Genomic DNA, 15,941 nt, shown 5'->3' with positions numbered 1-15,941 from the left:
AGACTTGATTGTGGACTCCAACAGAATTTAATCTGCTCTTCTTGTAAATCACGGGAACCGATGACAGTCACGATCTAACTCCGGAATTAGGTCCACGAATGAAAAACAGAAACCCTCTGATTGACTGCACTAGAAATCAATCAGAAGTTTTACGTAGAGAATAAACAGATATGATCTGTTAATTCGATTTGTAATTTTTCACAAAAATCACAAGTCGAATTTTCTCCAAAAGGAACAGAGGAATTTTCGAAAAACCTCTTGAATAATATAGACTGATTTCGAAAATTGCTAGAATGAAATCTTGTGTAATTTTCGAACACAGTACATATATTTATAGATAATTTCTAGACTAGATTAAGTTATAATTGCATTAGGACTCTAACTCCTTAGGGCCCACAATCCAAAACTTAAGCCCAACAAGCCAAGCCCGTTGTTCTAAAAATTAATATAAAATTCATCGTGACTCCGATTGATAAACTGATTTTACCAATGTGAACAGATACCATTTCTGCATCTTTTAAAGTCAAGATAATTTTTCTGAATCCGAATTCAGTGATTTCCAAAAATGTCCATCCCTATGTCATTTTAGGAAATCCCATTCCCTTTTAATTAAGAAGTCCAACTTCTCTTTCATTAAATTTAACTCTTTAAATTTAACTATCTCTACGGGGTTTTAGTAATCCATTACTTGTGTAACCCTCAATGGTTCAGGAATACAGCTAGCCGTGGGCTCACAACTCCTTGTGACTCGGAACAACAATTTCCGACTTACCCATCGAATCATGGTAAGAGCGCCTAGCAACATCGCCCCATGATTCCCTAGGTATTACTGATAGTGCCTGCAAAAACCAGTAGATTTTGGTTAGCGTACAGTACGGTCCCTTCAACCAAATATCCCGATCAAATCAATAACCATTGGTGCATCGAGAGTCGTTCGAGATTTGATAACTATGCATAACATCTTGGAGATCTATTAGTGACATCGCATGTGTTACTAGGAACACCAAGTAACCTAAAACACATCATGTACTCTGGCCAGAGATTCGTCACACTAATATCTCCTCAGATCGCATAGGATATCCACACTCGCAAGTATGTGGTGAATCCTTGACAACAAAGCATCGACTCCTATATGTGTCGTAACTGTACCCAATCCCAACACCTGATGACCCCAATAGAGTCGGTAAACGAGTCAAAGTACAGTACTAGCATATAGAGTCTCAATGATGTTTCAAGTAATAAGGACTAATGGTGTACAACCAAAACCGCGGACTTTATCCACTCGATAAGTGATAACCACTTGGAAAGTCCGAATAGGGTAGTTCGATCATTCATCATATGAATATCTATTTGCATGCTTTGAACATCTCTATGTTCCATACCAATGAAACGTGGTACTCGGCATCGCAAATTCTAGTCTCAATCTCGAGCGATCCTTATCCTTATTAGCGGACGGCTCAATTGACTAGGAACTGTTTAGAATATACAGTGACTATAAGATGTGTTTCATGATAGCCATCCCCATGTGCTACCACATCTTACATACACTATAGTATATTCAAGGTCTTTATCAAAACAACAATAGTATATCATAATATAACATTATGAAGAAAGATAAAGTCAATGCCATTATAAAAGTGTAAATTATATTAAACAAAAGATTGTTTTACATAGAGTCATAAAAGCCCTTAGCCACAAGTTGGCTAACCGGGCACCCACTCTTTCATCATTTCCTAAAGGAAAGTCTTGGAGAGCAAAACATATTCTGGAACTGGTTCACTCTGATATTTGCGGTCCGATTAATCCTGCTTGGTAAAAGATATCTCATTACTTTCATTGATGATTATAGTAGAAAAACTTGGGTTTTTTTTGCATGAGAAGTCAGAAGCTTTTAATTCATTAAAAAGCTTCAAAGAACATGTTGAAAAAGAAACAGAAAAATTCATCAAAACTCTCCGTACCGATCGAGGAGGCAAATATTGTTCCAAAGAATTTGAAGATTTTTTTGACCAACAAGAAATTCGACGTGAAATCACAGCTGCCTACTTACCTCAGCAAAACGGTGTGTCTGAGAGAAAAAACAGAACTATTCTCAATATGGTTAGAAGCTTGCTAGCAATGAGGAACATTCCAAAAAATTTTTGGCCTGAGGCAGTAAATTGCAGTATTCATGTGTTGAATAGAAGTCCAACTTTTTCTGTTCAAAAAATGACACCCGAGGAAGCATCGAATGGGAGAAAACCAGGTGTGGATCATTTTAGAATTTTCGATTGTATTGCTTATGCACGCATTCATGACATAAAAATAAAGAAACTTGATGCAAAAGGTAAAAAGTGTGTCTTTCTTGGTGTAAGTGAAAATTCTAAAGCATATAAATTATTTAATCCCTTGAATCAGAAAATTGCTATCAGTAGAGTTGTCATTTTTGATGAAAATGATCAGTTGGATTGGGCTAAGAATAGTCCAAATCAGCAGCAGATCCCAACTCCTTTGGATGAGAATGAAGATGATGACAAAAATGAATCACAAGTGCAGCCATCTACTGAAAACCAAGTCACTGATGTTGGAACTGAAAATGAATCACAATTGAGGAAGAAACCAGCCTGGATGACAGATTATGTAAGTGGCAATGACTTGTCTGATGATGAACAAATAGCTCACTTTGCTTTATTTACATATTGTGACCCTCTTACATTTGAAGAAGCAAATGAAGACTCAAAATGGAAAAGAGCAATGAAGGAGGAGATTCAATCAATTGAAAAAAATAAAACATGGGTATTGACTGATCTCCCCAAAGGACAGAAATCAATCGGAGTAAAGTGGATTTACAAAACAAAGCTCAATCAAAATGGTGAAATTGACAGGTATAAAGCTCGGCTCATCGTAAAAGGATATAAGCAAAAATTTGGTGTCGACTATAGAGAAGTGTTCGCACCAGTGGCAAGGCTAGATACAATTCGGTTAGTACTTTCCATGGCTACTCAAAATTGTTGGAAAATATACCAATTAGATGTGAAGTCGGCTTTTCTATATGGTGAGTTGCAAGAAGAAGTGTACGTAGATCAACCTCTTGGATATGTGAAGCAAGGCAACGAGAAAAAGGTATACAAATTAAATAAAGCATTATACAGACTCAAACAAGCTCCGAGAGCTTGGTATAGTCGTATTGATACCTATTTCGCTAAAGATGGTTTTTCTAAATGCTCTTATGAGCACACATTGTTTACAAAACTTGGAATTAATAGGAAATTCATGGTTGTGTGTTTGTATGTGGATGACTTGATCTACACTGGTAATGATGAATCCATGATTAAAGTTTTCAAGAAAAATATGATGTTTGAATTTGAGATGTCAGATTTGGGCTTAATGCATTATTTTCTTGGAATTGAAGTTGTGCAGTCATCTGTTGGTGTTTTTATTTCACAAAAGAAATATGCTCTTGAGATATTGAACAGATTCGGAATGCAATGTTGCAATCCGGCTTGTACACCAACTGAAATTGATTTGAAGCTTATGAAAGTTGATCAATAGAAGAAAGTAGATGTCACTCTTTACAAGCAGATAGTCGGGAGCTTAATGTATTTAACTTCAACACGGCCTGACATCATGCATGTTGTCAGCCTCATCAGCTGATACATGGAAACTCCAACAGAAAATCATCTCCTCGCCGCAAAACGTATCTTTCGATATTTGCAGGAGACAACAGATTTTGGAATTTTTTACAAAGCAGGTTCGAAAGAAAATGTGTATGGTTTTTCTGACAGTGATTATGCAGGAGATTGTGAGGATAGAAAAAGCACATCTGGATTTGTTTTCATGATGAGTTCTGGAGCCATTTCATGGTCATCGAAGAAGCAACAAATTGTCACTTTGTCAACTACGGAAGCAGAATTTGTGGCAGCAGCAACATGTTCAAGTCAAGCTATTTGGTTAAGAAGATTGCTTGAAACTCTTCAATACCAACAGGATAAGGCTACTACAATCTTCTGTGATAATATTTCAGCAATAAAACTTTCAAAAAATCCAATTCTTCATGGAAGGAGCAAACACATTGATGTTAGATATCATTTCTTACGAAATCTGTGTAACGACAGAACAATTGATTTAATTGTTCTGCAAAAGTGAAAACCAAGTGGCTGATATCATGACCAAGCCACTCAAGCAAGCTGTGTTTGAAAAACTCAGAGGAATGCTTGGAGTATGCTCTTTGAAAAGTGCAAATCAGGGAAGGAATATTGCTGAAAGCTGGTGAATTCTTGCAAGTTACAACTAGTATTCTCTAAACTGTTCTTCAGCAGAAGATCAGTTTAAGGGAGGATGTTGAATTTCTATTTAGTTTATTCAAATAATGTTATTAAACTTTTGACCGAGTCTTTAGTTTTTTGAAGTCATTAGTTGAGTTGTTGGAGTCGTAGGCCTCGTGGCTTTATTGGCTACAAAAAATGTTGGGTTGTTGCTTAATTTTAAGAATACAAGTATGAGTTGTAATGCTATATATAGGTGACTATTCATCTTATTAATATATTTTGTTTTTCCTTTCCTCATATACTTCAATTTTGTAAGCTTCCGCCTTTAATTCATTTGTGATCAAAATCTAGACATCAACTCAGCATATATTCAATGATCGTCATATAATATCTGAGCTTTTGAAGCCTAAAATACTGCATCAATATAATAGCAATGATATTTAAACAATATAATATTTGAGCTTTTGAAGCCTACAATACTGCATCAATATAATAGCAATGATATTTAAACAATACATACACTGAAGTTCAAATCACCACTCTTATCATATCTCATATCAATACATATTTAAATTTTAAAACCATAGATTATCTATGGATCAATATCGAGAAATCGTATTATAAACCAAAATTCAAAACAAAAAAAAAATCAAAATAAATCATACGTTTAATGCATCTCATAAGAGTTTTTTTATACATTATATAAGTTTTTTTTTTAAAAAAAAAAGGAAATACATATAAGATTTTGATGATTCAAACTCGAATCATCTCATCAAAAATGTTGAAGTTGTTGGATTTGAGAGCTTTAAAGTTGAGTTACCATCAAATTAAATGGAATCAATTCCACTAGATCATTGAATTCGATAGCTGGTTTCCTGCTCCAATTCGCACGGTTACAATAACCTACCTAATACACCATTCCTCCATTTAAATTTGAAAAAGATAAAATAAAAAAATTAACCAATAATTTTCAATTATTCAAAAATTGAAGTACGAGCATGGGGACAAATGGCAGCGTCGACAAAACTTGGACTTCATCTGCTCCAGCTCCACTTACAAGCAAAAGGATTCCTCTTCAATTTTCTCCTTAAATTTATTATATTGATATTCAACTCAGATAAGTCGTTAGATCACGTAGATCGTTCAAAAATTCAACTAATCAGCTAAGTTATTAGATCATGTAGATTGATCATATGTTAAGTGACAGCCGTTTTATATTTCGAGGATTTAATGACTTTAATTCGACTATATCATATGGGGTTAAGTTTCTCTTAGGAAAAACATAAGAACCCCATTTGTGAAGAAGTCAATGACAAAAAGAATAATTTTTTTTCCCAAAAAAAAACCTTTTCTCAAAAATTGTAGTTTTTTATTATTCCAAAAACAGTTTTTTTTTAACTTTTTTCGTTGCTCCAAAAAGGCTAAACTTATTTAGGGAGTGTTTGCAATCACTAAAAAAAAGTGATTGTTAGCTTTTGGCTTAAAAAAATCATTTTTGTGTGTTTTTTAAACCTAGATTATGTGTTAGCTTATGCTTAACTTAATTGAAATCCAAAAGCTAGTCATGTGGTGATTATGATTCTCCAAACGTGATTCTAATAAGAAGGTTATTGTTAAAATCACTCTAATCACTTATTTATCAAACACTACCCAACTTTGATTTTTAGATTTTCACATTTGTTTTCAAACACTACCAACTTTTTATTTTTTTTAACTTTTTTATAATTTATAAATTAATCACTTTTACAAAAGCACAATCTATTGCAAACACTCCCTTAAAAGTTTTTTAAAGTTAAAGCTTATATTAATCCAAACTAATTATGAATTCAATAGTGTATTAATTTTCAATTTAAGAAAGTGCTTGCAATCATTAAAAAAAAGTGATTGTTAGATTTTGGTTTAAAAAATCACTTTTGTGTGTTTCTTATACTTAGGTAGTATTTTGAAAAGTTTCTAGGAAACACTTCTCAGCTTTTCATTAACAAAATTTTGAAATAGTAAAATTTTGTTAACGAGAAGCTAAGAAGTGCTTCTTACAAGCTCTCCCAAACACTACCTTAGATTATATATTAGTTTATGCTTAACTTAATTGAAATCCAAAAGCTAGTCAAATGGTGATTATGATTCTCCAAAAGTGATTCTAATAAAATGTTAGTTATAAAATCATTATAATCACTTATTTACCAAACATTACTCAACTTTGATTTTTAAAATTTTTACTTTTGTTTTCATACACTACCAACTTTTTATTTCTTTTCACTTTTTTACAATCTATAAATTTAATCACTTATACAAAAGTATAATCTATTGCAAACAATCCATCAATAATTTAGAGTTGGTGGCTTGGTGCAAGAGTTAAAAAGAACCAACCCTTGATTATTTTATTGCTTCTGCTCCCTTTACTTCCAACTAATTCTCTCAAATTCCCATCCCTTTTAGTTCACCAAAACAAACATCTCCACACTTGTTTTAACTTCTAATTCCTTTGCTCATCATGAAATAATACTCTCTCTAAAACTGCCTCCACTCTTTAGGAACAATGAACAACATTAGAAGTGCCAAATATCATCATCTTTGCAGGCTTTTTTTGCTGCCCTTCTTTCTTTTTACTCCTTCATTTTCCATCAACTTGGATGGAGCTATACTTCTTTCTTTCAAGAACTCCATTCTAAATGACCCTTCATCGGTTCTAAATAATTGGAACTATTTTGATGCTACACCATGTTTATGGACTGGTGTAACGTGTGCTAGTGTCGCGTCCGGCTTCGGTGTGCCAGATGTTTTTCGAGTCGTAAGCTTAGCCCTCCCAAATTGTAATCTGTTAGGCACAATCCCCGAGGATTTGGGCCTCATTCAGTATCTAAGAGTTCTTGATCTTTCGAATAATTCGTTGAACGGAACGTTGCCGAGTTTGTTTTTCAATAATCAAGAACTTCAAGTCCTCTCTCTGGCTAAGAATGAAATCTCTGGTGTGATTCCAGAGTCCTTTTCAGGGCTTAATGGTCTCAAGTTTCTCAATTTATCTGATAATTCCTTGTCTGGAAATGTGCCTCAGAGTTTGACTTCCTTGAAGAATTTAACAGTGGTTTCTTTAAGGGGAAACTCATTTTCAGGCTCCGTTTTAAGTGGGATCCAATCTCTTGAATTCTTGGATCTTTCTTCCAATTTGTTCAATGGATCTTTGCCTAAAGACTTTGGTGGGGAAAATTTGAGTTTCTTGAATCTTTCATCCAACAGGATTTCAGGCCTATTGACTCAAGAATTTGCTGCAAAAATACCTCCAAATGCTACTATTGACCTTTCATTCAACAATCTCGTGGGAGAAATCCCCGATTCAGTGCCTTTATCTGATCAAAAAACTGAGTTCTTCGCCGGAAACACAGGCCTCTGTGGCAAACAAATCAAGAAAACCTGCGCTGTTTCTTCGGATTCTCAAGCTATTGCAGCCGTATCGCAGATAATCGACTCAACCCCGCTTCAAAATGCTCCCAACAACAGGCTAAAACCGGGTACAATAGCGGGGATTGCGGTAGGGTCCTTAGCTGCATTCATACTTCTTGCTGTACTATTACTCTGTATCTACCGAAAGAAGAAGAAGGCGACATCCAACGATCACGAACTCGGGAAAGATTCAGACGCAATAGTACTAAAAGAATCAAGAAATCTTCCCTCTTGGCCTTGCTCTAACATCGAACATCAGACCGAAATTCAGCCTGAAAAGCTCAAGGTTGATAAAAAGTCCCTTGTAATGGTTGATGGTGAGACTCAACTAGAACTCGAGACATTATTGAAGGCTTCAGCTTACGTTCTTGGATCCAGCGATGCTAGCATTCTATACAAAGCTGTGCTGCAAAATGGGACTGCATTCGCTGTTAGGAGAATTGGAAAACATGGTCTCGAGAGATTTGACGAATTCGAGAATCGACTTAAGGCCATTGCTAAGTTACGACATCAAAATTTAGTACGAATCAGGGGATTCCATTGGGGTGAGGAGGAGAAGCTTATAATCTATGACTATGTCTCCAATGGCAGCTTGGCCAGTACCAGTCACCGTAAGTTATCGGATTTTCGTGCTAAATCGATCATTCTTTTTTTCTTCAAAGTTCTTGGATATTGATATTAAAAGAATGTAAAAGATTGATCATTTTGGTCCAACTGTTACAAATTTCAGGAGGAGATGGTTCATCCCATTACAATTTAACATTTGAAGCTCGACGCAATATAGCAAGAGGCGTCGCGAAGGGACTCGGATACATCCATGACAGAAAACATGTGCATGGCAACATAAAACCAAGCAACATTCTACTTACACCAGACATCGATCCAAGAATAAGTGACTTCGGACTTCACTGGCTCATACACGAGCACAAGTATGTCCCCAACATCGACCCGGTCGAGGTTGTGGAGTCCACATGTACTCTTTATCGTGCACCCGAGTCATTTGAGAACCTTAAGCCTAACTCCAAGTGGGATGTCTACTCTTTTGGGATCTTGTTGCTTGAGCTCCTAACAGGAAAAGTGTTCTCAGGTCGGGAGTTGGATCATGAATTAGCCGTCGATTCGACCATTGAAGATCCGGAAAGGGTTCTAAGTATGGTTGACATCGCGATAAGGGGAGACGTTGCGGTTCATGAGGAGTCCATGTTGCAATGGTTTAGGCTAGGGCTAAGTTGTGCATCATTGATCCCACAAAAAAGGCCTAGCATGAAAGATGCAATTCAAGTGTTGGAGAAAATCCCATGTTAGTTTCTTGATTTTTTTTCACTCATTCTAGTGATGGTGTTTGGAAGTCAATTGCTAGAAATGGGCAAAGTCATTAAGGACTTTTCTTTGGTCTTTTTCAGATATATATTCATATTGTGGTGAATCTTAGTTGGTATAATGAAAATTGTTGTATATATATATTTTATTTAAGTAATCAATCGACTTCATTGGCCCAATTCAACCACAAATATCTTTTTTTCAAAAAAATATATAGACACAAAAAAATATTCAAAAAAGAAAGAGAAATCACCCACCAAAACCACAAAATCCAACGAAACATAGGGATCCTATTAGCTTAAAAGTTAGAAGGGAACCAGACAAAGGGTATTGGCCAAGAAGTCAAATTCCGTCAATGGAGTTATCAGATTCGATCCAGACAAATGAAGCCAACCCCACCAAACAGATCTTCATCTTATCCGGTCAGAGCAACATGGCCGGCCGCGGCGGCGTCGACAAGAACAAGCACTGGGACGGCGTGGTTCCACCGGAATGCGCCGCCGACAGCTGCAAAATCTTCCGCCTCAACGCGCACCTCAGCTGGGAGGTGGCGCGTGAGCCCCTCCACCACGACATCGACACCAAAAAGGCCTGCGGGGTGGGGCCCGGCATGTCGTTCGCCAATGCGGTGAAAGACTCCGCCGGGGCGATCGGGCTGGTGCCTTGCGCCGTCGGCGGGACAGCCATCAAGGAATGGGCGCGCGGCGGCCACCTGTACGACAACATGGTGAAGCGTGCCAGAGCGGCGGCGCACAGCGGCGGCGAAGTCAAGGCGCTGCTGTGGTACCAAGGGGAGAGCGATACGGCGTCGCAGCATGATGTGGATTGCTACAAGGAGAATATGGAGTCACTTTTTCACAATGTGCGTGCTGATCTTGGTTTGCCTTCTCTTCCAATCATTCAGGTATGTGAATTAGCTTTATTTAATGCATCCAAAATACAGCCTCCAAACATATTGGGTTTTTAACCCTTAATTCAAATCGGCAAATTCGAGCTGATCATGTTTCAACTTTTTTTTTTTTAATCACAAAACTAATTTATTCGAAAATTCACAATATGTTTAAAATTTTATGAATAAATAGTAAATACATTTGCTTTATTATTAACAATAATTCGTGTAGCTCACAAGAAGTATTCGAGCTTTGGATCGATGTTGAGCTAGAATATACTTATTTAATATCAAATTTGAGCATTATCGTTGCAAGAGCAAGAAGACGGTCATGGATTGAGTTTTTATTTTATACATTGTCTTTGGATTGAGTTTGGTTTTCGAATAATTAAAAAAAAAAAAAAAGGTAATAATTTAAAATTTAAGTTTATTATGGTGATTGAAAGTAAGATGAAATGACAGGTAGCAATAGCATCTGGTGACAAAAAATATTTGGAGAAGATAAGAGAGATACAAAAGGGTATTGATATTCCAAATGTGGTGTGTGTGGATGCTGGAGGCTTGCAGCTAAAGGAAGATAATCTGCATTTAACAACAGAGGCCCAGGTTCAATTGGGCCATTTTCTAGCCCAAGCCTATCTCGCCCTTTCTCTGACCCAAGACTAAAGACTTATCTTTTTCCCAACAAGAAAGCCCTAATTTCGTTGGGGTTGTCCATTTGTGTTTAGTAGCCCATTATCAACTATGCTGCCTCTACGAATGTTAGGAAGTGTTTGGGAGAGCTTCTAGAAAGTTCTTCTCAGTTTCTCATTAACAAAATTTCATAAAATTGCAAAATTTTGTTCATGAAAAGCTGAGAAGTGCTTCCTAAAATCTCTCTCAAACACTACCTTACTAGTCGGGCATGTTGATGTTATTATTATAATAAATAAAAATTGTCTGCATTAAATAATATCATTGTATTTTATATGTTATGATTTAACTGCAATGATATTAAATAATCTATGTATTTATTTTTAGATTAATTAAGTTTTTAAAAGTAATATAAATACTGATGACATATAATTAATCATGTGCAGAAATTAATGGATGACAAGATTAAAATTCAATCCTGAAACTATATGTGGGTGTGTTTACTCCCTTTGGATTGCACTGATAATCCAATCCAATTCAAAATGTTTGGTTACAATTTTGGATCGTTTGGTTTGATAAAGAATGCATTGTATAAAGATAATAGTCAATATATTTGGATAAGATAATTATGCATGACATGATATTTTGTGAAATTCGAATTAAACATTGAATAAAACGAGGAATCAATCAATATATCATCTTTCATATCAAGTTGCATCGTGTATTGATTATTTATTTACATCAATTAAATAATAAATTATTTATCACAATCAGTCAAAGAATTGAACTAAAAGTACCATATGATAATTTTTTTTTATATATATATATATATAACTTATATATATATATATAACTTTTCGGCTGTCCAACAATATTTTTCCGACTCGTCCTCGATCATTAAAATCCGGTATCGGGTTTTAGTTGTTTTTTTTTGTTTTTCGCATAACTAAAACACGATACCGAGTTTTAGTTGTCGCGGACGAGTTGGACATCATTGATTGGGCAGCTGAATATATATATATATATATATATATATATATATATATATATATATATATATATATATATATATATATGCATTTATAATTTAACACAAAGTTCATCAATCCAAATACAACCTCTATGAACCTAGCTAATGGTTTCAACATCTCTCATTGATTTATTTTCCACATTTTAGCATCGGGTAAGTTGTTTTTAAAATAATTTATCTGTTATTTTAGATTTTAGAAAATTATACTTAAATCAAGTATATACAAATTGTTATTTTATAAAAATCCATAACTAAGCAAAGTATTAATTTAAACATAAAAATATATTAAAGATATAATTCTCATATTTGTATCATAAACACACCTCATGTGCCACGATACTAGTATCCCGTATAAATTATAATATTATTCTTACTAATATTATTTTATAGAAATGGGCAAAGGCATCAATCAATGACTTTTCCTCGTCGTTTTTGAGGTAAGAATATTGTAGCACAACGTGCAAAACACGATGAATTATGAGACTTGATAAGATTACCAAATGTGTTTTTTTGTATGTTTCCTTCAGTGACTAACAATTAAAAAGAAAAAGGCACATCCATTGAAAGAAGAAACCAAACAATTAACAAATGCCATCGTCCAAAATTTCAAGCTGCTCAATGGACACCACCAAACACTTCTTCATCTTATCCGGCCAGAGTAACATGGTGTTATGAGGGTGTATTCCGAATTCTGAAAATTTCAATGTCAACAGCAACAACAGCAGCGAAAATGATGAACAAAGTCGAAGCGAGAGAAACTCTCTATCCGCAAGACGAAATTGCCCGTTAACAGTGCTCAACGTTGGCAACAATCATCCCTAAGATACAATGACTAACGATCGTGATATAGCAGCACTACAAATATCACGAACTTCAGCGAACAAAAATACGTTTCAACTTTTCTTTTGAGAAAGTGAGGGAGAGATTTTTCAGAAATCTGATGTATACGTTATCGGATGTTTCTGTATATATTTTCTGTGTTATAAACATCGTATATATAGGCTTATACACGAAATAACACGTTTTAAGGCGTAAGGATGCAACTCATGACAGAAAAAGCCCAGAAAGAGACGCAGCTTTTCAGACTGTAGAAGGCGCGCTCGGTCGGTAAAATTTAGCGGACCGAGCGCCCAACTTTTATGGAACTTTCTGTCTAGGCAGACGAGGGATGCGCTCGGTCGGTATAAATCTACCGATCGAGCGCACTAAAAAAAATAAATTTTATTTATTTATTTATTTTTAACCAAATTTTATTCAAAAAGAATAATTGATCATAAGACTTCGCCTCGCCAAGCCGAGCCGGCCGGCCGCGCGCATGTGTGTTTGTTGCATCGATTAGCATCTTGCCCCTTTACAAAACATCCGGTGCCCTAAGGGCCCAATCTCATAAACCAAATTTGGGTTATTTAAGGAGTCAAACACATTGGAATTGTTCCAATGTGGAACAAACCAAAACAAATTTTCCCTCCAATTTATTCACCAAATTTGAATTTATTCAACACATTTGGACAATCATTTCAAAAGCCTTTCAAGCCCTTTGAAGCCCAATTCATAATTCATTCAACATTTCCAACACATGGCCGGACAAGGTGGGATAAACGAGCACAACCACTGGGATGGCGTCGTTCCACCGGAATGTGCGACCGACAGCCGTAAAATTTTCCGCCTGAACGTGCACCTTAGCTGGGAGGTGGCACGTGAACCCCTCCACCATGACATCGACATAGTAGAGACATGTAGGGTGGGGCCTGGGATGTCTCTCGCCAATGCGGTGAAGGATTCTGTAGGAGTGGTGGGATTGGTGCCTTGCGCCGTCGGCGGAACCGCCATCAAGGAATGGGCGCGTGGCTGCCATTTATTTGATAACATGGTGAAACGTGCAAAAGCGGCGGCGGGTGGCAGCGGGGAAATCAAGGCACTGCTGTGGTACCAAGGAGAGAGCGATACGGGACAACATGATGTGGATTGCTACAAGGAGAGCATGGAGAGACTTATTCACAACGTGCGTGCGGATTTGGGTTTGCCTACACTTCCAATCATTCAGGTTCGTTTAATATTTTATGAATAAGACATATTTTGATTCTCAATCTCCTATTTTGATGCTCAATCTCTTGCCTTTGTGTCGCCCTATTAAGTACGAAAATTAAACATTGCTATCACAAGAATTGCAAAATCTTATAGATCTTTCTTTTCGAGCAATAGTTACAACAACTCATAAAAATATTATTCCCCCCCATCTCATATATTTAGTCTGAAATTCCTATTTTTGTTGTCTCAAATATCACAAAAGTTTCGTGTGACGATCTCACGAATTAATTTTGTATGATGAATCTCCTATTTGGGTGATCCGTTATATTATGCCAAAATTATTATTTTTTATTGTAAATATAAACATGGTTGACCTGTCTCATGGACATCCTATAAAAAAACCTATTCCTCAAGTAATATAGTTCATTTTTTCTATTTAATATTTATTATTTTACCAATCCACCCTTGTTTAATCTGTTTATTTAATTATTAAAACATTTATTAAATATGAGTAAAATTGAAATTATATTATGTTTATTATGGAGGGAAAACGATATGAAATTACAGGTGGAAATAGCATCTGGAAATGTCGAAAATTTGGAGAAGATCAGAGAGATATAAAAAGGAATTGATATTTCGAATGTGGTTTGTGTTGATGTCAAGGGCTTGCAGCAGAATGACGATAATGTCCATTTAACAACAGAGGCTCAGGTTCAGTTGGGCCATTTTCTAGCCCAAGCCTATCTCACCAATTTACAGGCCCAAATATAAAGTCTTATCTTTTGAATATCGCGAATAAGACGCCCCATTTGTATCCCCTTATCAAATTTTTTTTCAGTAACGGCCCGAACGGGTCATACCGAAGCACTGCACCATTTTTTTCTAATTTCTTCTAAAAACAATGATTAAAATTAATAATCATAAACTTCACCGTATTTATATATATATATATATATATATTGTTATAAATATATTATTATTATAGATTATCTTATTAAATATATGTGATCAAGATAAATATGTCAAGATAATATTTGTAAAGATTTGTATCTTGTAATCTTTTCCTATAAATAGGGGTGATTGAGTTCAATGAAAATTGCACCTGAGTAATAAATCATATGAATTCTCTCTTCTCTCATGAATTCTCTCTACTCATCTCTCTTGTTCTATTATGATTTATAACACGTTATCAACATGATGCTGTAACCAACTGAGAATGAAAATAATTCTCATTTTATTGGTGCTATTAAAATAGCACAACGTGTTGTCAATACTCAAATTTATGAGAGATATTCATTGGTGCTCTAGAAGTAGCACAATGAAAATAATTGTTTTGATATATTGGTGCCCATGAAATATCATGAATATGTTGATGGCTATAAAGTAGCACGACATGATTTTATATTGAGAATTTGAAGAAATTCATGATCATGATATAATATATTGAGAATTTTGAGAGATTCATGATTTCAATTTTGATATATCGAAAGATATTCATGAATTCATGATATAATATATTAAATATTGAGATATTCAAGATTAATATCTGATATAAGATCAAATATATTGAGAATCTAAAGAGATTCCTAGTTATAATATAATATATTGAGAATCTGAATAGATTCATGATAAAGATGTGATATATGATTTCGTATATTGAGAAAGTGAAGAAATCATGATTGATATTTGATATATCGAAGAAATTGATCTCATGTCAAAATATATCAATATTGAAATATTGATAAAAAGATGCAAAATTTGATAATATTCGTGAAGAATATTAATACAAGATCCAAGATTTGGAAATATTCTCGAAGAATATAATTTAATGTCCTTTTGGTTATTGAGGATCTTATGAATTAAGAAATTTAGTATAATTTCTCAATGAATATCGATATATGATCTAAAATTGTCAATATCCAAGCATAATCTATTATTTGTCACTATTTTTATGAATGACGACTTGATGTTCAATGATGAACTGCATAGGCTATTGATTGAAAATTATGAATGTGCGGTAGTAAGATCACAAAACTATCAACCGGAAAAAAAAAATAAATGTTAAACCCAATGAATTGGACCATCATCTATATTGGGCAACGATGATGATGGATTGGTGGTAGCCTATGCATGATGATGTCAATGGGTTGATTTATGACTAACTTCAAGTCATTTTATTTATTTATTGAACTAATTTATTTTTGGTAAATTAATTTTGTATTTGTTTAAACTAAATTATGAAAAACTCTAGCATTTGTTGATTCACATAAATTATTTTAATGATATAAAATAAGAACTACAAATTTTGTTAATCTATTTTATTAGTCAATATATTGCATAAGATATTGATTAT

At 34.8% G+C, this 15,941-nt stretch overlaps 2 protein-coding genes and 1 pseudogene across 2 annotated transcripts; all 3 read left to right on the top strand.

Annotated features, from left to right (window-relative positions):
* Positions 1–6,786: 6,786 nt before the first annotated feature.
* LOC140861178 (receptor protein kinase-like protein At4g34220) lies at positions 6,787–8,993 on the top strand. The gene is made up of 2 exons (XM_073264186.1): positions 6,787–8,299; positions 8,419–8,993. The coding sequence occupies exons 1-2, from the start codon at positions 6,787–6,789 to the stop codon at positions 8,991–8,993; spliced, it is 2,088 nt and encodes a 695-aa protein (XP_073120287.1).
* Positions 8,994–9,241: 248 nt separating this feature from the next.
* Positions 9,242–10,853, top strand: LOC140866192 (probable carbohydrate esterase At4g34215). The gene is made up of 2 exons (XM_073271104.1): positions 9,242–9,912; positions 10,360–10,853. Exons 1-2 carry the CDS (start codon positions 9,364–9,366, stop codon positions 10,561–10,563), a joined length of 753 nt encoding a protein of 250 aa, XP_073127205.1. The 5' UTR covers positions 9,242–9,363; the 3' UTR covers positions 10,564–10,853.
* Positions 10,854–12,178: 1,325 nt separating this feature from the next.
* LOC140861177 (probable carbohydrate esterase At4g34215) lies at positions 12,179–14,359 on the top strand (annotated as a pseudogene).
* Positions 14,360–15,941: the final 1,582 nt, after the last annotated feature.

This window comes from Henckelia pumila, chromosome 4, assembly GCF_033568475.1.
Source record: "Henckelia pumila isolate YLH828 chromosome 4, ASM3356847v2, whole genome shotgun sequence".
Taxonomy (NCBI): Eukaryota; Viridiplantae; Streptophyta; class Magnoliopsida; order Lamiales; family Gesneriaceae; genus Henckelia; species Henckelia pumila.
The sequence above is the reverse complement of the archived record's forward strand: the minus strand, read 5'-3'. Positions and strand labels throughout refer to the sequence as shown.